This window comes from Lepisosteus oculatus, chromosome 7 (assembly GCF_040954835.1).
Source record: "Lepisosteus oculatus isolate fLepOcu1 chromosome 7, fLepOcu1.hap2, whole genome shotgun sequence".
NCBI classification, from domain to species: domain Eukaryota; kingdom Metazoa; phylum Chordata; class Actinopteri; order Semionotiformes; family Lepisosteidae; genus Lepisosteus; species Lepisosteus oculatus.
Window position 1 is genome coordinate 50,520,684 of NC_090702.1, and position 20,377 is coordinate 50,541,060.

Here is a 20,377-nt window from a genome sequence, read left to right on the forward strand (position 1 = left end):
CATTATACAAGCACATCTGAATTTACTACGTGCTCACTCTTGAGATTCTGAACTTTTAATTTTAGCATAATGTATTATTAAGCTACATACTGGTAACATTTCTTCTGATAACACTATGTTAACATCTGAATATAAAGAATATTGTACTTGACGTGGTTGTATAAATAGTTTGTTAGAGGTGATGAACGTTACGTTTGACATGATTACAGTAGTATTCAGTAAGTATTCTCTCACCATTTCCTTTACACTAAGGGTGAAGAAAAACGACACTACTGTACGTGGTTGAGCGTGAAAAATAAAAACTCGCAATGTATTTTTATACAAGAACACGCTAAAACAGATTTCATCTCACACTGCAGGCTACTGTACAGGTTGTATCGATCAGTCCATTCGCACTACACACGATTTGTTCACAGGTATCGGCGAATGCGATTGTGATAGTGGCATGAAATATTAGCGGCACATTTACGCTTTTAATAACAAACGAGCCGCGGTCTGTGGCAGCCCGCTTTCACAATCGCAGCTATCCACCATTTCTCTGAAGTATCTGGATCTAACAATGGGAACCTCACAATGTCATCCTACTCCAGCGAGGGTAATATAAACGCCGAATTGCTCCGCACTGACTGGCCGACCAGGGAAACAGAATCGCCAGTAAGTGTTCGTGGTCTTTTTTAAAACCGCAGTAATAAAGTCGTCGTGTGATTCTTAGGCTCTTTTTTTTTACCTGTGGCGAAAAAAACGAGTACGTCTGTAGATTCTAGTCTTTAAATGCTGGTTGGTCGAAGTGAAAGAAAATACAGCAATCAAGCTTGGCGTTGCTACTGTATATATTGCCTGACTAGGAACCGACGAGGAACACGCCGTAACCAGAGCTGCTACTCCTATTCTGCAAAAATAGACCGATTTTCTATCATTATGACTTCACTCTATGATGATGATGATATTATTATTATTATTATTATTATTATTATTATTATTATTATTATTATTATTATTATTATTATAATATGCAGCCTCTCTTTAATTCCTACTGTCCTTGTTATTTTATCTTAGGGATTCCATTAATACTTAATACTGTATGTACTGTAGGTTGCTGTGCGGTGCATTAGTGATGGGCTTTGATTGTAGCCCCGATCCTGGGGTTTAAGGTGTGATTTCAAATTATTGGTTCTCTTATGTTGTAATACGGCAATGTTATTGTAACTGCAGATTCTGTCCGACCTACACCTACAGTACCACATTCATTGCTTCATTGAGGCGGAAAGACTCTGGCAGGGACGGATCGCGTGTTTCTTTCATTCTCGCCTGTGTTTTTTGCTTGAGCTGTTTCTTATATACAGTACATTTTTTCAAGCGACCTCAGATTCTATGAATAAATGTCAAAAGACTGTTTAACAAAAACACCACAACGGCTACATTTAGGCATATTACTACTCACAGTGTATGGTGTAGTAATTATTAATAAAGGTAACAACATGCCATCAATGAGATTCGAAGAGCAGTGTGTATGATATCGTGGCACTAAGGAGTTGTGAAAATCCTCTGCCCATCAGCGACACAGTTGATTCATAATTTGCTGTCAAGACTTGCTGCACTATAAAAAAAAAAACTATTGAGCGTGACCAGGGCTCCGACAGAAGGCAGGAAATTACAGTAGCTCTTTTCATCTGTCCCACCAAGAGAAACGTGTCTATTTTATTCAATTCATCTGATTATGTGCTCTGTGCAATGATTACAATAAATTCCATACAATTCAGTTTTCGGGTTTGAAGACTGTAAGCGTTTGAGTGAAAATAATCTCCTAATCCTATAAAAACAGAGGTGTATTTCCATCACGGGTTACCTGCAAATGGTACAACAACAAATCTATTTCTTTTTTAACTTCGGCTGCAGATCCTTGCCTTGCTCAGAGGCCTGCCGTGTTGGAGGGGAAGTTTGTCCCTGTAGATTTGGACAAGTTTGGAAACCCGATAGTGAGGCAGCAGTCTGGGCAGCTGATGCGCTGCAGCTAAAAATAATCCGCTTCCACTATTCACTGCCTGATTACACACTCGAAAAATCCGGGAATGAGAATGAAAGTGTGTCAATAGCCAAAAGGATATTTTTTCTGAGGTAAGAATTTCTTTTAAACGGTTTATTTTCTCTTCTGTGGTAAGCACACATGTGAGTTACTGTAAGTGCGTTCATTACGTGTAGCCGTACGGTACGTTAAGACTGAATTTACTATTGCAAGAACTTCTCAGTATGGGCACATTTACTGTACAAATTGTGAGTGATTTGGTTTTAGTTTGACGTTCTTTACGATGCATATTTGGGATATTTTTTGAGAACTTGCTGACGAAAATTAAAGATTTCTACAGAAAAGTCCAATTTCCGAGGCGAAATCTATAGGTTATCAATACAGTAGCTTATTTCCTTAATGGGAGATGTGCTGTAATGATTACTACCATTTATTAAAATATTAAATGTGTATTTTCTCTCTTTTAGTGCTTTATTATTATTATTATTTTTATTATTATTATCACAAATGCAGCACGGACATTTTAATGTATTTCACAATGACACAGTAGACTTTAAAACACAATTTGGAAAATGCTGAAGTTCAGTTAATGACTGTGATCAATACTGCTCAGTAATATACCGCTTAAAATTGAGCATTTATGTTGTTTTGATTACGCCATGGCGTTATACTACTTAAGATGTGAGCAGCAGGGCAGAGGGATGAGGTTGGGAATAATTTTTATTGAAGTATTAAGGTCCCAGAGAGATTCAAGGGCAAATGTACTGCAGGCTGCCCAAGTGAAGACTGGCTTCTATCCCGTGTCAAAACTCACCTACAGTCCAACCTCATGCTGTAGGTGGCTAATGGAATCGCTTCACGATTTGTGCAGATTTCCTTAAAGTGATTTTTGTGGTGATGATAATATTAATATTACAAGTTCAGGTAAATAACAACATTTAGCATGGCATTTTTAATTTTGAATTCTCCGAATCTCTTTACTTCAAAATGTGATAGTTTTCTTTTATGAAGTGTATTTGAAATGGCTTTAAATGAATGGATTTTTAATTTCCATTGCAACTGTTGCTTTTTTTCCCAAATCTTTGTAGACCTGTATCTCCTGGTCTCACTATAATCTCAGCATAAATATTTGTCTGTTTCAAAGCACGTCTGGATCTAAGTTTTTTAATAACAAAACAGGGAACGTACAGCACTGTCATACCTAGTCACACCTGTTACACATGCCTTTACTTTCAAAAAATTAAATTTTTTGCAAGAAATTTGCTAACCTTCCAAGCCAAACATTCAGTTATAGTGAAATGTGAACAGCCTATATGTTTGAATTAGTAAGAATATAGGAAACAAAATCTGATGTGAAACTTAATCTGGTGGAATTCCTTCATGTGGTCTAGTCAGACCAGAATGACCTCTGGGAATTGGACTGGTATAGTTCCAGGTGCTTGAATGTCCTAACTCATTGTGCTGCTGTCCAGCTAAGGAAATCCTCACAAAATTAATTACATTCAACAGTAACTATTGATTTTTTTTTACCCTAGCTCATTCATTGAGAATCAGATCTTTTTACAACAGAAAATATTCATCTTAACATAATGAATTGCAGTTGGTGTTTTGAATATTCATTCTAACCACTTTTTGGAACTTGATGCACTGGCATTCTTGCAAAACCAGAAAGATGGAAATTGGAAATTGGATTGAATATCTTTAGTCTGTTTCAGTCACGTGCCAGAGGAGTACTGTCCTATCTATAAAAGTATTATCCTGTCACTTCTGACAATTATTACCCTTTTCAGATATCCAAAACATGCTTACAAGTGAAAACACATACAGTAAAGCACAACCCCCAAGGTAAACAGTTTAAAACATACAGACTGTATATTTGTGCTGAAAGAGATCTACAGTATGTCTAACAATATGAGCTAGAACCTGTTTCCTGCTGGTTTACTGTTAAGTGCTTAGAGTTTTACTGTTGTGATGAAATATACAGTATAATAATTGCCATAAAAGCTATGATAAGGATAATTATTGTTATGTGTTCTTCTCTACCAGCTCTCTCAGAATCAAGTTGGCATCATGTCCCTTTCATTCTGTGGTAATGACAGAAATGACTCCTACAGTGTGGAACCCAGAGTCCTGGACAATGGCTGCTTTGTGGATGCTCTTAACTTGGTTCCCCACGTCTTCCTTCTCTTCATCACGTTCCCCATTTTGTTTATTGGTATGTAAGGTGGTGTCATCTGGGACGAGTTACTGTTCACACCTGGATGGTAGCCTGAGAGTTTCTCATGTACACAATGCACTCACTGTGTGACCTCTGAAACAGTACAGTAAATGGGATCAGATGGGGTCGGTGTGAGGTGAAAAAAAGAAAAAAATGAAAAATGTGGAAACAACATTTTTATGGAACCTGAATATTTTAACCACTGCATGATATAAAACATGCATTAAGTTTGAATGAATTGTCTAATTACAATTTGGGTACTGGCAACATCAAATCAAACCTGACCCAGAAAATTGCTTGTAGTGTTTAGTGTTTTCATGACAAATGTCAGAAAAGGATCTGCTGAAGTGAATTAAATACAGAACCAATTAAACAAACCAATAATTCAGTTTGGCAATTTCCCAAATATACCTCCAAGGTATTCCATCTAACTTACTCTAGAGCTCACAAGATTATTGGGAATCTTTTGAACTGAAACGCAAACAATGTGTTGTTTATAATTAAAGATTTCTGTTAAAAAGTAGATTTTGTGCTCGAACATCTTTAGTCATATTTGTCCTTCACCTAGTCCCCACCAAGCCCTATTAGTAAATAACATTGAATTTCTTTGACAACACAAAAATGTACTTTATTATTATTTTTTTTAAATCAATCAGAATTCAATATCTTTGTGTGATGAAGTAAGTGTTTACTTTTAGTCCTACCTTAGCCTTAGTCAGTTAAGATGGTACAGTACGTGGAATCAGGTGCTAGAAGTAATTCTACCTGTATATAAAAATCAGGAACTTTATCAGTTTGGTCTTAAACATTCAGGTTTCCGGTAACACATCATGTCAGATCCAAAGAAATCTGTGACAGTCTTAGAGAAAGAATTGTTGCTGCTTATCTGTCTGGAAGGGATTAGAAAGATATTTCAAAACTAAATGAGGCCTATAATTCCATAGTAAGATAATCTGCAAATGGAAAAAAACAATTAAGACTGTTACCAATATACCTAGGAGTGGCCATCCTTACCAGATTCTGAGCATTTGAGATTTGACTATATGATCATCCTAGAAGCCTTGAAGAGTCCCAAGACTACACCCAGGGATCTACACACCTCTCTTCCTGTGGCAAATGTCAGAGTTCGTGAGTCTCCATCAGGGAAAGCAGAAGGAGGAAACCCTGGTCTCCAAGATGAACTTTGCTGCATGGCTTAAGTTTGCAAAAAAAGAGCACTTGAGCAAAAAACAAAACTGTTGGAACAATGTGCTCTGGTACTATACTGTAAGTCAAAAGTGGACTTGATTGGCCATAATGCAAAATGTCATGTTTGGTGAAAACCAAACACTTGACCAGAAGAACTTCACACACATCAAACACAGTGGTGGTGGGGTGATGGTTTGACTCTGCTTTGCTGCCTCAGGACCAGGACACGTTGCTATCAGTGAGTCTACAATGAAATCCACACTGTACCAGAGTTAAGATAAAGGAAAATGTGAGACCATCTCTCTGGCAGCTAAAGCTAATCTGATAGTGGATCATTTAACAGGACAATGATCAATTGTCATTTACCAATGGAATGGCCAAGTCAAAGTCCAGATCTAAAATCCACAGAGATGCTGTGGCAGGACCTAAAGAGGAGCTTTGCATATAAGAGGACCTCAAACATCACAGAGCTGAAGCTGTTCTATAAAGAACAGTGGGCCATTTTTGCTGCTAAAGGCAGTGCTACATGTTACTGAATCAAGGAGTGAATATTGAATGCTGGCTGATTTATTTTTTAAATAAAGTAGAATTTTGTGTTATTGGTCAAACTAGTTTTACTATTAAGACTTGGTGAAGACTCAGTTAAGGTCAAATATGTCTAAATATGGTCAATATGGTCATCCACAAAACCTTAAGGGGGTGTATTTACCACTGTATTCTTATATACAGTAGTACCTCTCAATACACAGCATTCTTAAGGCATTTAACATCAATTGTACATTTTAAATACTACATTATACAGAATATACAATTAAACTAATGTAGTTGTAATTGGGAAATTAAAAGAAAAAGATGTATTGAGAATTAAAGGCCATAAGTTTTAAGATGAGTTCTAATAATTCATATTAAAAAGCATCTGCATAAAGTCTAGAGTTTAACATGCTGGCTCTGTTTCTAATATTTTTAGTTCAAACCGCGTTTCAGTTTGGTACTCTTGTTTTATGTTGCACTTGAAATGTATTCTCTGAGGAAACTCAATTTTCAGTTTATCTTGGTTATTTTTTGCACTGTATTCCTGGGAATGTCTTGTATCAGCATCTCTTAATCCATTCTCCCAGGACCTTTTAATTGACACTTCCTGATAAGTCCTTTCATGAGGTTATTTTGATGAGCGTCTGTGAGAAAGCCCAGTAATGTCTTTCACTGAAGAGACTTTGTTACTTCATTTTCATGCAGCAACAGAGAATGAACAAGACAAAAAAGATTAAGTTGCTTATTAAAAACTAGTACCCAGACTGTGCAGTAGTAGAAGCATAAAAAGTAATTTTGTTTTGTGTCATACTCTTCATTCATGAGGGTCATTTTGCACAGCAAAAAGGACTCACTTCATCCACCACTTATGAACAGCTGCTACTTGTCAGTAAAAAAAAAAACAATTCAGCCTGTTTAATTATGCATGATTATGTCTGGATTTTTAACTTAAAGGGTTTGTTTGAAAAACAGTCAAATCAAGTTTCTAGATGTAGTGTATATGTTACCTTAATTTTTTACTAGTGTTTTAAAGAAACATAACTACCAACTGGATTGACATACAGTATACAGTATTTGATTTGAAACCCTTTAGAAATGGACATCTGTATTTCAAGGAGAGGTTTTTTTTTTACCCATAAACATTTCTGATTTATTTCCATGGAAAATATTGTAGAGATGAGATGGTGTCAAGGTAAGTAATAAGAGATTCAGATATAACGGTTTGCCTGTAGTTGATCGATTTTACATGATGCTTTCCCCAGTGCCGTCCAGAGAGGGCTTCATGCTCAGGGACTGGTTTGGTTCCTATATATAGATGTGCTATCAAGATCCAGCCCTGACACTGAATATGTCTATGGATGGACTAAATGGGCACTGAGGGACATATGTCACATCTTTTCCATTTGGTACAGTAGCAGGTAGTATTTGGTCCTTAATATTAAGGTAGAGCTGACCATGAAAAGTGTTGCATAAAAATAAAAAGTGGTAGATTAATTGATTACAAAACAAGATGATTATTGGTGGAACTGCGAGTGGCCCTGAAGACAGTGCAATACCAGTTCAATACCAGTACAATACCAGTGCCCATTGTCCTCCAAGGTGACCTAGGTGCTACACATAAGGTATTGCTGTTCTTGTATTCTGTGGCAGACATTCATTAGTCCTCAGAATGTCAAGATGCAAAAGCACACTGAGACTCCATTCAGGATCCTCTTTTGTCTCTGCAGGCTGGGGCAGCCAGAGCTCTAAGGTACAGATCCATCACAACACTTGGCTGCATTTCCCTGGTCACAACATGAGATGGATCCTGACCTTCACTCTGCTGTTTGTTCATGTGTGTGAGATAGCGGAAGGCATTGTTTCTAATGGGTAAGCCTCTTGATCTGCTCCCGTCAAGCTGATCTACTAAAGTGCAGCAGGGCAGAGAGCGAGAAGGACTGCTCTAGGTTTCTGTTCAAAATATGGAAGTCTGATTATATACAGTATAATTTGCTTTTGCATTACAGAGTTGCCATTAATATTAATATTAATGTGTTTTGTTAGCTTATCACTCTTGCTACCATAATGGGAGTAATCCCAGGTTTGCCACAGACATACAGTACAGTACATACTAGTACAAATAATTGTAGACCCAGTATAGCTTCGGGTAGAGTAGAGTAGTTTATTGCCATATCTACACATACATTGGAATTCTTAATCACGCTGATCTCTTGGGATGTACCAAATTAGGAATCCTGACTGGGGGCGCATTGCACAGCAGTAGTGGTGGCCAAAATTATTAATTGTCTTGTGACCAGGAACCTGTGGATCTCTATGGGTATGCATTGATCTTTCTGTCTAAATCACCGTAGCAAGACCTTCATAAGCCTACTTGTGTTAAAGAAGGATCTTACCCAAGGGAAAGCTTGTCTGCCATCAATTTCTATTTGCTGAGATATACTGCAGGTTCTAGCAGCCAGATTAAGCTGGAATTTTCTATAATATTCAAGTTTGAATGTTCTATAGGAGATAAAATTAGAAAAAAAGACGGAAATGGACAGATTTATGCTACTAGAAATCATACAATGTTGGTACTATATGTTTCTCTTGAAAACGCAATGGATATTTATATTTTATGGTTCTCAAAGCCTTTTACTTGGTAAATGGATGCATGCACAGATTTCAAATAATCAAGTTGTTAAAATGCAAAAAATAGTAGTAATAGTAAAGTAATAAGAAAAAGAATACAATGTTCGTTTCAGCTCTTTGCCTTTCCAACATGGACCATGCAAGATGCAACTTTGCCTCAATGTTTGTAGCTCACAAATATATTGTAAAAAATGAGGAGGATGGAATGCACAAGTGTTCCCTAGCTAACACACAGGAGAAATGTCATAACCTGGATGATCTCTGCCAGAACTCTTGGGAGTTAGAAGGGGTTTCTGGGGGCACAGGAGGCAAGTCAGCCTCTTGAAATACTGGGTTGCCATCTGCATGTCCCAGAAGGCCAGTGGAGAGCAGTGGAATGGAATCCAAATTAGCAGTGTGTCACTGGAATGGAATTTCCCCAAAAGATGATGTGATGCTCTTGTGCTGTATGGTTGCGTACCGGGGAACATATTACCATCAAAAAATGGTTTAACCTTTGGTTTGTTTGGCATTCTTAACTCTCCCTTGCCATATCTACACATGTGAGATTTCCCAGTGTCTTTCTCTAAGTGGTGAACAGTCTGACTGCAGGTTTATTTGCCAAAGCTGAAGAGAGCATGTCATATCTCATATACCTACAGTACATTAAGGTTCAGAGACAGCTGTGTGTAATGCAGATTGTAAGAGTGGTATAAACTCTGTATATAGCCATAAAACAGCACTGAAGTGCTACAAGCAAGCATGGGTTTAACACAGACAGCAAATGTTTATATATGTGTGGGTTGGTATAAATTAGAAAGCTTTGGTTTGTTTGAAAATGTGCACAGTGGAGTTTTAATATACTGACTAGAATATCAATGCATTTTTCCAGCCGAGCTCTTCTTTTCCATTCAGTAAGTGACTGCATTGCTGTTTCCTAACTCTGTCCTTGAGAAGCTGTGCTGAGCTATAACTCTTCGTTTAATACAGTTTATGAGACAAGGATCAATGCAGACTCTCGTGTTTCTTACATTATTGTCTGTCACCTTCATTTTCATGAGATCACGTTTCTCGTCTTACTGAGCATCCTATTGTTTTTGTTCTGTTAGAGTTTCTGTTATTTAACCCAGTCTGGCTATAATCACATTCCCACAACTTTCCCCAGTAAGGAAAGAGACTTCATAAAGAACTCTTTTTCATTCACAACAATAACAATAATAATAATACTTCTTCTGGGGACTCCCCTCCACCAACACCAGTGTGCAGCCCGAGCTTGTATGAAGGTGACAGCAGCCAGAGTGCTCCAGTACACTCACCACACATCAGCTATCAGCGGGAAGGAGAACAGAGTGTTGAAGCCAATACATAGAAGGGGATTAGTAGGAGGCCATGATTGGTAAATCCCAATAGGAAGTTTGGCCAGGACGCTACTCTTTACAAGCATTGTCCTCAGATTTTAAGTGACAGCAGAGAGTCAGGACCTCAGTTTTGGATCTCATCTGAAGAACGGCACCTTTTTATATTATAAGGTCCCCTTCACTATATTGGCATATTAGGACCTACACAGACTACAGGGTGAGCGCCCCCTACTGGTCCCACTACTACCTCTTCCAGCAGCAACCTTTCTCCCATCCAGGTACTAACCAGCTCCAGTGGGCTGCAGGGTATTATGGCTGCCATTTCACTAGGTTTGACTTTACTGATTTTTATCAATGTACTCATTGTACTTCAACAACACCAATACCTGACAATCTTTTCTGGATCTTTGTTTTGAATATTTAGTTTGTGTGGTGAAAAGAATTTAACCAGAAACAGAATATAACAAGTAGCATTTAAAGAAGCACATTAAAAAGGAATGAGATATTGCATTAAAATTTCATAACAAATTCCAATGCTACCAATGAGGCTTGTTCATATTAAAAAGTAAATGTAAACAAAGATGTAATAATTTGAAAAAATACCAAGAAAATAATATCCTAAAATATAGTAATTTCATATTATTCTCTTCCTATGATAAATGTAGTTTCACCCATTTCACAAATTTACAACAATGGATGAAAGGAATCATAAACTCTCACAAATATAAGCCATGATCGTTTTCTCTTCAAATTCACTTTGGTTTTCTTTAAAGTAATCTTAAAACCAACACTTACTCTCTGTGCACTTACCTGAAGTCATGCAAATCTTCAGGAAGTAGACAAAGTTCATATGACAAAACATATATCCCCGGATTATAAATGAAACCCGAACTGGTGGCAGAATTTCACCTTAGACAAGAATGTGGCACGAATGATTCTGTATTTTGATGTTATATCTCTTTCTACAAACTGAGTATGGATTACTCTAGCTATTACACTCTTTCTTTTTCTTTTTAGGTACATGAAAACACACCATCTTCATCTTTTCATGCCTGCATTTATGGGCTTTATAGCAGCCACTACATCTGTAGTTTATTACCACAACATTGAAACCTCCAATTTCCCCAAATTGCTGCTTGGTAAGTGAATGGTCAAAATGTGTTTTTTTGCAGGGGAGAGCTCTCATTGCCTGCCTGGCTAACATAGAGCCAGCAGCTGCATATTGGGGGTGATTCTCCATGTCAAAAACTTTAAAAGCATGACTATACCACTGCTTTTGGCAAAGTGATATTTCTTTTACCTGATTTTTGGAATGAGGAACTCCTCTGCAGTTTAGGTCAGCATATAAGCTTCAACATTATTGGGAGAAGGCTCTAATCTAGTCTTATTTTCACTACTTTTATGCAGAGTATTCTTATCACATTTGCAAGTATGACTCTGCTCATTTCTTTTGTTAAATTAGTGCATCACTCTTTCAGTCCTGTGAATTTTTAAAGGGACCAGTTGGGGTGCAATGGTCGTGAGGCAGTTAGTGCTGCTGCCTCATTCCTCTGTGTCCTGGGTTTGATTCTGGCATATTTTGTGTGGAGTTTACATGTCATCCTGTGAAGAAAAAGGGAAAGGTTTATTCCATGTTAAAACCTGAAGAAGGCTCCACAGCCGAAATGCTATGCCTCTTTTCTTTTCCTTTCAGCATGGAATAAACCCTTACCTGTTCCTTTCCAGCTTGCACATGCTAATGCAGCTACTGTACCTAGTCAAACTTCATGTTATCCTGTGTGTCTGTGTGGACTTTCGCAGGGTACTCCCGCCTCTCACATGTGTGTTATTTTGCCATTCAGGATGTGGTCCTGCCTTACACCATGATATTCCAGAGTAGGCTCTAGTTGTCTCAACCTTAGAATACCAGTATATGTTTAATGGAAGGATGGAAAGGGACCAGTTATTAGGGCAGCTGTTAGCAGAAGACTGTTGATCTTTAATGTGGTACATAAGGAATTTCAGTTTAGGTCTTGAAGTTAGAACAATTTAACAAGGCAAGGGTGAAATGATTGTGAAGTCAATAGGAGTAAAACGTGTGTAGTTGGACCCTGTATTTGATTCCTTGTCTAAGGAGACTTCCAGGCACTCAGCACGCACAGACCCAGACAGGTACTTAACACTCCATTGAAAAAGACTGGAGTTTGAACTCTTTAGAAAGAGTTAGAGTGTAATTCTGACTCTTTGAAGTGTGTTGCACAGGCCATGCAGGATATTCATAGAAGTGCGGATTTTTATATTCAGGATGGAGTACTGTGCCGTATGCAATAATGTATACTATTCATGCTGTCAGAGCTGAAAAGTGCAGGTGGTATGATTTCTGATGGGAATCTCCAGGGCTTGTGCACAGAGGAACAGTTCATTTCTGTTTAAGATTAAAACCTAGTTTAAGATTTAATTAATCTTTCTGACAGTTGAAAATAGGGCCATAGACCATAGGGCCTGGTCTTTATAGTAATGGAGTGTCTATGAGCTTGACCTGGTTGTTTAGAATCATTCCAGGCTGCAGGAGGGAGTGCATCTCTGTATCATATTTTAATGGTATAATTTTTTTTCTCTAATTCACAGCTCTGTTCATTTATTGGGTACTGGCGTTCATCACAAAGACTATAAAGCTGGTAAAGTACTTTGAATACCAAGTGGGGATTCAGCATTTGAGGTTTTGCATCACTGCTATGCTGGTCATCCTCTATGGGCTGCTAATGGCAGTGGAGATCAATGTCATTAGGATCAGGGTGAGCACATATTTTCTTTTTCTCTCCAATGCAAGTGTCTCCTTTATAAGAAATTAAACAATCCCACTCCCCTCTCCTCTATCACACCAGTACAACTTCTCCTTCCAATTAAATATTCTGTCTCAGAATGATGGAAGTTCTTGGAGTTGGAGCACGTTGAATTGTCCTGATATTTGAGCGGCTTCTGTCTGTGTGATTTCCAGAGGTACGTCTTTTTCACAAACCCCCAGAAGGTGAAACCTCCAGAAGACCTGCAGGATCTGGGGGTGAGGTTCCTGCAGCCTTTTGTTAATTTGCTGTCCAAGGCCACATACTGGTGGATGAACCCTATGATCATCGGTGCCCATAAGAGGCCAATTGAACTGAAGAAGATTGGTAAGCTACCAATAGCTATGAGGGCTCTGACCAACTACTTGCGCCTGAAAGATGCCTATGAGGAGCAAAGGGTGAGTAGTATAGACCACATTCATACAAGCTTTTGCTTGCTTTTAATAACACTGCAAACCTGAAAGGCATTTGTTGTTAAGATACATATACAAGTCCTCTAAATCTCACTGGTTAAGGTATAGCTATGATAATGAGCCCTAATAAGGGTTAAATATCTGTCTGTGGCAATTTTCTGCAATTTAATGTATGCAAAGAAGAATTAGAAGTCTTTTTAGACAGGTTTGCTTTCTAGTGTTGGGAAACAGAGCTAAATAACAACTTCTCATGATTCTTAGCAATTTCTGCTTGTCCTTAAAAACACTGTTAGACACCAAAACACATTTTGGCTTTAGTTGATTGTAGATTAAACTGACCCAGGGACGCCAAATAATGTAGATTAAGCCGCCCCAGGGACGCCAAATATGTAAGAAAACTGGCTCTCTGAAGGCACCAGTTCTGTAGGGTTTGGGCATTTACTGAGACAATTATTAATTGTAGCAGTAAATCACAAAGTTGATTCTTTTGATGGCTTTAGAATCCAACCATGCGACATAACTCAAACAACGCGCACACACAGGTACTAATACACGAGGATACATTTATTAATACATAGAATATGCATATAAACCTAACATATCTTATCGAGAGGGTTATCAGAATACAAAAGATATATATTCAATCAGTTACAAAGTGTTACACATATCAAGAGGACATACGTTCAGTATATCATTCATTAAGACCGTTTCATAAATGAACTTGTTTATAACTTCTACATTAGATACTCAAACAAGTACATAACTCTTAGGAATTAAATTGATATCAACTGGTTGGGATAACAATTGAATTCTCAAGCTGTAATGCATTGAAGTTGAATACTCATCCAATCTTTGGGGATTCAGATCTCCTGCGGGCACAAAGAAACAGTTGCAGGCTTGTTGCTGTCCAATCCGCGCTCTCTGGCTCGGTGCCAGGCTGTGCTGTGCGGCTTGCGACGGTGCGCTGCTGATGCTCACTGTTGGCTATAACTAGCAAAGTTTGTGCACAGGAGAAAAGATGACTGTGGGTCCCAGCAAGTCAGGAAGAGGACCAGTTCGTTCCTGATGAAGAGCTAGTTCTGAATAGTGATTCAGCTGTCCACAGTTCCGACCTGTTCACGAGGCCTGCTGCTGGTTACTCTCTGGCAACCTCCACTCTAGACTCTTAGAACAAAGGAAAGTTCTGGCACTCGGACACACTGGCCGTTCCGTGGTTGTCCGGGCTGAGTCTCAGGATGGTCAGGAGGCGCGCTGCGAGAATGTCCTGCCCTTGGGAGCCTTATGCTCCTGGGCCATCCTGCCCTGGAATTCTCCTTTGAATTCCCTTTAGAACAGTCCACAGAATCTTGTTGAATCTGAATCTGAATCTGAATCTCTGTGCTGCCTGTTTTTACCTGGAGGAACTTCAGCTCATTGATTGGCTGAAAGTTCCATGGGCATCAGAGTCCCACGTGGGTTACTCGGCCCTACCAGTCCCTGATTGGTTGATCAAGGTGAGATATGAGTCACTTAGTCCTGACACTTAGGAATGCAATCCAGATGTCCAACTCGCACTCCCTAGACAGATAGGCACCAATGGATGACCATTGATCATGATAGCCAGGCTTAGCTAAGTGCATCCCCCTTTGGGAGCTGTCCTTGGACCTTAAATCACCTTGCATGAATGGTTTCTCTGTGGCTGCACCACAGAGATGAACAGAGAAATGAGGCCTAATTTGGGAAAGCTCAGAAACACTTAATTCTGCCTTATTATTAAGCCTCGCCGCTACATGATAAATCCTGATATCTCTCAATGCGAAAACATCAATCAGGTGTATTTAATAATCCTCATAGGAAAAACACCACATACTGGTGGGACACAGAAGTGTTGCTCAGCTTGCGTTGACTTTCCTGGAGCAATTGTAAAACCAGCTCTTCACCAGCTTTTCTGAAGTGTTTGTGTTGATGTGTTCTATGTTTATTAGGCTTAATCCTTCATAACAGCTCAGAACAGTACGAGCATTGTGGATTTTAAAACATTATTTGTTGAAGGAAAACCTGCTGGCTTACCCCCAAAACTAGTACTTTCAGTATAGTGTTTATGAAAGTATATATACAGCTACCCTCCAAAGATTGATTGGCTAAGCTAAATTGTCCATTTCTTGAGTAGCAGGTTTGAAACCCCTTTCTAATTAACCTATGCTATCTGGATATGATCTACAATTGTACAATCTGCTACAATTCTGACTCCAACTTATTTAGTGTGAGCTTCAGGTGAATAAGATTGTTACTTTCATATTCATAACTATTTACGTTTTTTACTGTATTATATAGAGTATTAAGCAGGAAGGAAAAACAAAAAGAATTTAGAATGATATTTTATAGTGTATTTATTATTAAATATCATGCTTTTTCCAAGAAATATATTGAAAAAATGTTATACCTTTACCAAGCAGAAATGTATCTAAATACTAAACTACAAAACAAATTTGACAAAATTGAGGTTTTTCTAAAGTAGAGTTTTTTCTTAAAGTAGGTACTTTGGTACAATGTGTTTTGTTCCAGATTCTCTTGCACTTAAGACAGAAAAGCTCAATGTGAATGTTTCTGCTTTTGACCTGCAGCCTTGTGACCTTATAGGGGATCTTTCTTTGATGTCTTTTAAAATTGCTCTCAGTACAGCATGGGATTTCGTAAGCAGATGTATTTTACCCTCTGGAACATCAAAGCAGGTCTGAAATGCACAAGATGAAATTAGGATAAAGGAGCTATGGAGCAAAATCCAGGAAAAAAACAAACAATGTAGCTGAACCCATTGCTAAAGCGTTTTTCATCCTCTCTTCTGTTCCCTGGTGTCCTGACTGCATGGAACAAGGTGGCCGACGATCCTGAAAAGGCCCCCTCGATCTGGAAGTCAATGTACCGGGCGTTCGGACGGCCCATCCTGCTCAGCAGCACCTTCCGCTACCTCGCTGACCTGCTGGGCTTCGCCGGGCCGCTGTGCATCTCCGGCATCGTCATGCGGCTGGAGAATGAGAGGAACTCAACTAAGAGCGAGCAGAACAACGTGAGTTTGCAGGGGTAGTGTCACGATTGTAGTCCCTCCCCTTTAAGGGCGCTCCGGCACTTTTACTTCTGAGTTGATTTTGTGCACCTGCCTCCTATTCAGCCCACCTTAAAAGCCAGAAGCTCACTCTGTTCCGGGCTCTGCATTGGTCCCGAGTTCGGGACCTGTAGCGTCGGGTTCCGTTCCCCCTGTTTTCCTCCCTCATCCCCGGATTGTGTCGTCTGCATAGGGTCCCGAAAGAACGCTTTGTTACAGGTAGCACAGGGTCTGTGCTTTGTTCCTGGAGCTGCTTTCAACTTTTTAATAGTTGAGCAACACAAGCAATTAATATCAACCTGTACCTGGGTTTTTAGATGTCCCTTCATTCAGGGGTCTGGAACGAAAGCAGTTATACTTCTGTGACGCAAAGGGTCTTATGTCAGGAAATCATTAAGTAAACATTGGTTGTTCAGAGGGAGCAGCTACTTCGGTAAAATGGGACGAGGAGAGTTCATTTGCTAAATTTCTTAGCAAAGTATTTTTGAAATTCTTTAATAAGGAACTTTTGAAACTAGAGTCTGAGAGCAAGATGCTGGTTTAAAAACCTAATAAAGCTATATAAAGGTTATATAGATACTGTAGGTGGGTGACCCAATAGAGTTACTTAGCACTAGGGTCAGGATCCATTGTCTAGCATGGCTAAACTGCTGAAATGTTGCCTAGGATGTACAAAGATTTTATAAAACAAGCTTTAGTGTAAATGTGTAGATAATAAAACAAAGGTAAAAGTAACAGTATGATCATGGTAAAAGTAACAGCAATGATAAATCACAGAAGATTGTTATGAAGCAGTGTAAATGTATGCAGTCAAACACCAGATTAAATTCCTACCTTGTTCTCTAGCCTCAGTGCCCTGTTTAAGTCTTTGGACTACATTATTGTTCTAGGTGTTCTTTTTTCATGTCATTTCAGGTCATCTTGCTCTGTGTTCTCTCTTTATAAAAAAAACGAAGTGCAACAATGTTTTAATCAGAAACTCCCTTGGCATTGACAACTGGTATTTCTAAACTGTTTGATTTAGATGATTACAGTGCCTTGCGAAAGTATTCGGCCCCCTTGAACTTTTCAACCTTTTGCCACATTTCAGGCTTCAAACATAAAGATATAAAATTTTTATTTTATGTGAAGAATCACCAACAAGTGGGACACAATTGTGAAGTGGAACGAAATCTATTGGATTTTTGAAACTTTTTTAACTAATAAAAAAATGAAAAGTGGGGCGTGCAAAATTATTCGGCCCCCTTGCGTTAATACTTTGTAGAGCCACCTTTTGCTGCGATTACAGCTGCAAGTCGCTTGGGGTATGTCTCTATCAGTTTTGCACATCGAGAGACTGAAATTCTTGCCCATTCTTCCTTGCAAAACAGCTCGAGCTCAGTGAGGTTGGATGGAGAGCGTTTGTGAACAGCAGTTTTCAGCTCTTTCCACAGATTCTCGATTGGATTCAGGTCTGGACTTTGACTTGGCCATTCAAACACCTGGATACGTTTATTTGTGAACCATTCCTTTGTAGATTTTGCTGTATGTTTGGGATCATTGTCTTGTTGGAAGATAAATCTCCGTCCCAGTTTCAGGTCTTTTGCAGACTCCAACAGGTTTTCATCCAGAATGGTCCTGTATTTGGCTGCATCCATCTTCCCCTCGATTTTAACCATCTTCCCTGTCCCTGCTGAAGAAAAGCAGGCCCAAACCATGATGCTGCCACCACCATGTTTGACAGTGGGGATGGTGTGTTGAGGGTGATGAGCTGTGTTGCTTTTACGCCAAACATATCGTTTTGCATTGTGGCCAAAAAGTTCGATTTTGGTTTCATCTGACCAGAGCACCTTCTTCCACATGTTTGGGGTGTCTCCCAGGTGGCTTGTGGCAAACTTTAGACGAGACTTTTTATGGATATCTTTGAGAAATGGCTTTCTTCTTGCCACTCTTCCATAAAGGCCAGATTTGTGCAGTGTAAGACTGATTGTTGTCCTATGGACAGACTCTCCCACCTCAGCTGTAGTTCTCTGCAGTTCATCCAGAGTGATCATGGGCCTCTTGGCTGCATCTCTGATCAGTCTTCTCCTTGTCTGAGCTGAAAGTTTAGAGGGACGGCCAGGTCTTGGTAGATTTGCAGTGGTCTGATACTCCTTCCATTTCAAGATGATCGCTTGCACAGTGCTCCTTGGGATGTTTGAAGCTTGGGAAATCTTTTTGTATCCAAATCCGGCTTTAAACTTCTCCACAACAGTATTACGGACCTGCCTGGTGTGTTCCTTGGTCTTCATGATGCTCTCTGCGCTTTCAACAGAACCTTGAGACTATCACAGAGCAGGTGCATTTATACAGAGACTTGATTACACACAGGTGGATTCTATCTATCACCATCAGTCATTTAGGACAACATTGGATCATTCAGAGATCCTCGCTGAACTTCTGGAGTGAGTTTGCTGCACTGAAAGTAAAGGGGCCGAATAATTTTGCACGCCTCACTTTTAATTTTTTTATTAGTTAAAAAAGTTTCAAAAATCCAATAGGTTTCGTTCCACTTCACAATTGTGTCCCACTTGTTGGTGATTCTTCACATAAAATAAAAAATTTATATCTTTATGTTTGAAGCCTGAAATGTGGCAAAAGGTTGAAAAGTTCAAGGGGGCCGAATACTTTCGCAAGGCACTGTATATATCAAGTAATTTTCTTCTTGTGTTTATCATAACTTAGCTCACACTTGCTGAAGAGAGCTATTTTAGCTCAGCTTATCTTTTGTATCATATAACACTTCTTCAGGTGACATATGCCTGGAAGCTTCAGTATTTCAAGGCTTGTAAGGACGTGGAGTGTTGCTATGTAATCTGCATATAAACTATCTCTATCTCTGAACCTGTGTTGTATAAAGAGTAGTTCTCAGTCTTGGTCCTGGGTGACCACTGTGTCTGCTGGTTTTCATTCCTCCTCAACCATCTGGACACAGACTGGGATGACCTATCAGTCGCTCCCGCAATGACATTTTTTTCCTTCTGGGTAAATACAATTGGTTACATCCCAGGAAACACACCTGCATGATGGCAATTTTGAAACTCCAGAATTGTCACAGGGCTAAAAGCAATTACAAAACCCATTCACCTTTATTAGAGATGGAAGAAAATTGAACAACACACTCACAAACAGGAAATTGAAAATAATTTGTCCGATAAGGACAAGTAAATACCAGAAGAGACATACCAGATTTCACAACCACTGGCCTAAAGGGTCTTGTTTCTTCCCTTTTGAGTTCTCAGATACTGTATGTATCTGACCTACAGTGATTACTGACCTCTAAGAATATAAGAACTGTTACAAAAACAGACTAGGCCATATAGCTGATCTGTCTAGTTTTGTTGCTGGAGAGATCAGGAAAGCCCAAGACAACATGAAGAACAAACTGAAAGCAAAATTACACATTCATTTTAGCTGCTTATGCCTTAATGCTAAAAGTTTGAGGAGTGCAATGCAAGACCTCAAGGCTATACATATAGAGGTAGCTTTGACATTATAAGAATAACCAAATCGCAGGTACAGAATGATGATGGGGACTGTTGTGTTTGATCAATTAGAGAGACATTAGGGCTTTGAATAGTTAATCCAAGGTATTGTGTGTTCCAAGTCTCTACTCACTGAGCATTTTAATCGATCATAATTAAAATCTGCATAGCAGTAGTTTTCTAGAGCACGAGTAATAGACATTTGAGTTAACTTACCTTTTTATCACGTTATGGGTGTTTATTTTGAATTAAGGAGTCATTTGTTACCTGTTTCTAAAATTTATCCACAATAAATGTGACTCAAGTCCCAGTGAAAAGAGCCAGAGTGGGTCTTTACAGTATGTCTTCACTCAAAACCTTTAGCACAATAGATACATTAATAATTAGCCAGAGTCAACCAGGGATCTGTTTCACATTCACTAGGAAAACTAGTACAGGGTCACAAGTGGAAACTAAAATAAAATACATTTAAGATGGAGGGAAGAAAACATTTTTCACAGTGCTGCAGATATCTTTCCAGCCAGCTGGTTGAAGCCCCAAATCCAAACTCTCTCAGGACATATCTGTATAAAATTTTAGATTTGCTTAGCTGCTAAACTGCCGAATAAGCAACATGAGCCAAATGGCTCTGA

The 20,377-nt window shown here is 39.0% G+C and overlaps 1 protein-coding gene across 5 annotated transcripts in view; it reads left to right on the top strand.

Moving 5' to 3' along the window:
* The first annotated feature begins 343 nt into the window (after positions 1–343).
* Positions 344–20,377, top strand: part of abcc9 (ATP-binding cassette, sub-family C (CFTR/MRP), member 9) — a 70,799-nt gene continuing 50,765 nt past the window's right edge. For 4 of the 5 annotated variants that reach the window (XM_015352100.2, XM_015352101.2, XM_015352099.2 and 1 more), the window contains exons 1-8: positions 344–654; positions 1,897–2,115; positions 4,070–4,238; positions 7,688–7,829; positions 10,943–11,064; positions 12,533–12,699; positions 12,903–13,145; positions 16,015–16,206. In XM_015352100.2, the coding sequence (XP_015207586.1) occupies positions 4,094–4,238; positions 7,688–7,829; positions 10,943–11,064; positions 12,533–12,699; positions 12,903–13,145; positions 16,015–16,206 (1,011 nt within the window). In that variant the 5' untranslated portion in view covers positions 344–654; positions 1,897–2,115; positions 4,070–4,093. The remainder of the gene's footprint in view (positions 655–1,896; positions 2,116–4,069; positions 4,239–7,687; positions 7,830–10,942; positions 11,065–12,532; positions 12,700–12,902; positions 13,146–16,014; positions 16,207–20,377) is intronic. The other variant, XM_015352102.2, reaches the window with a different exon arrangement.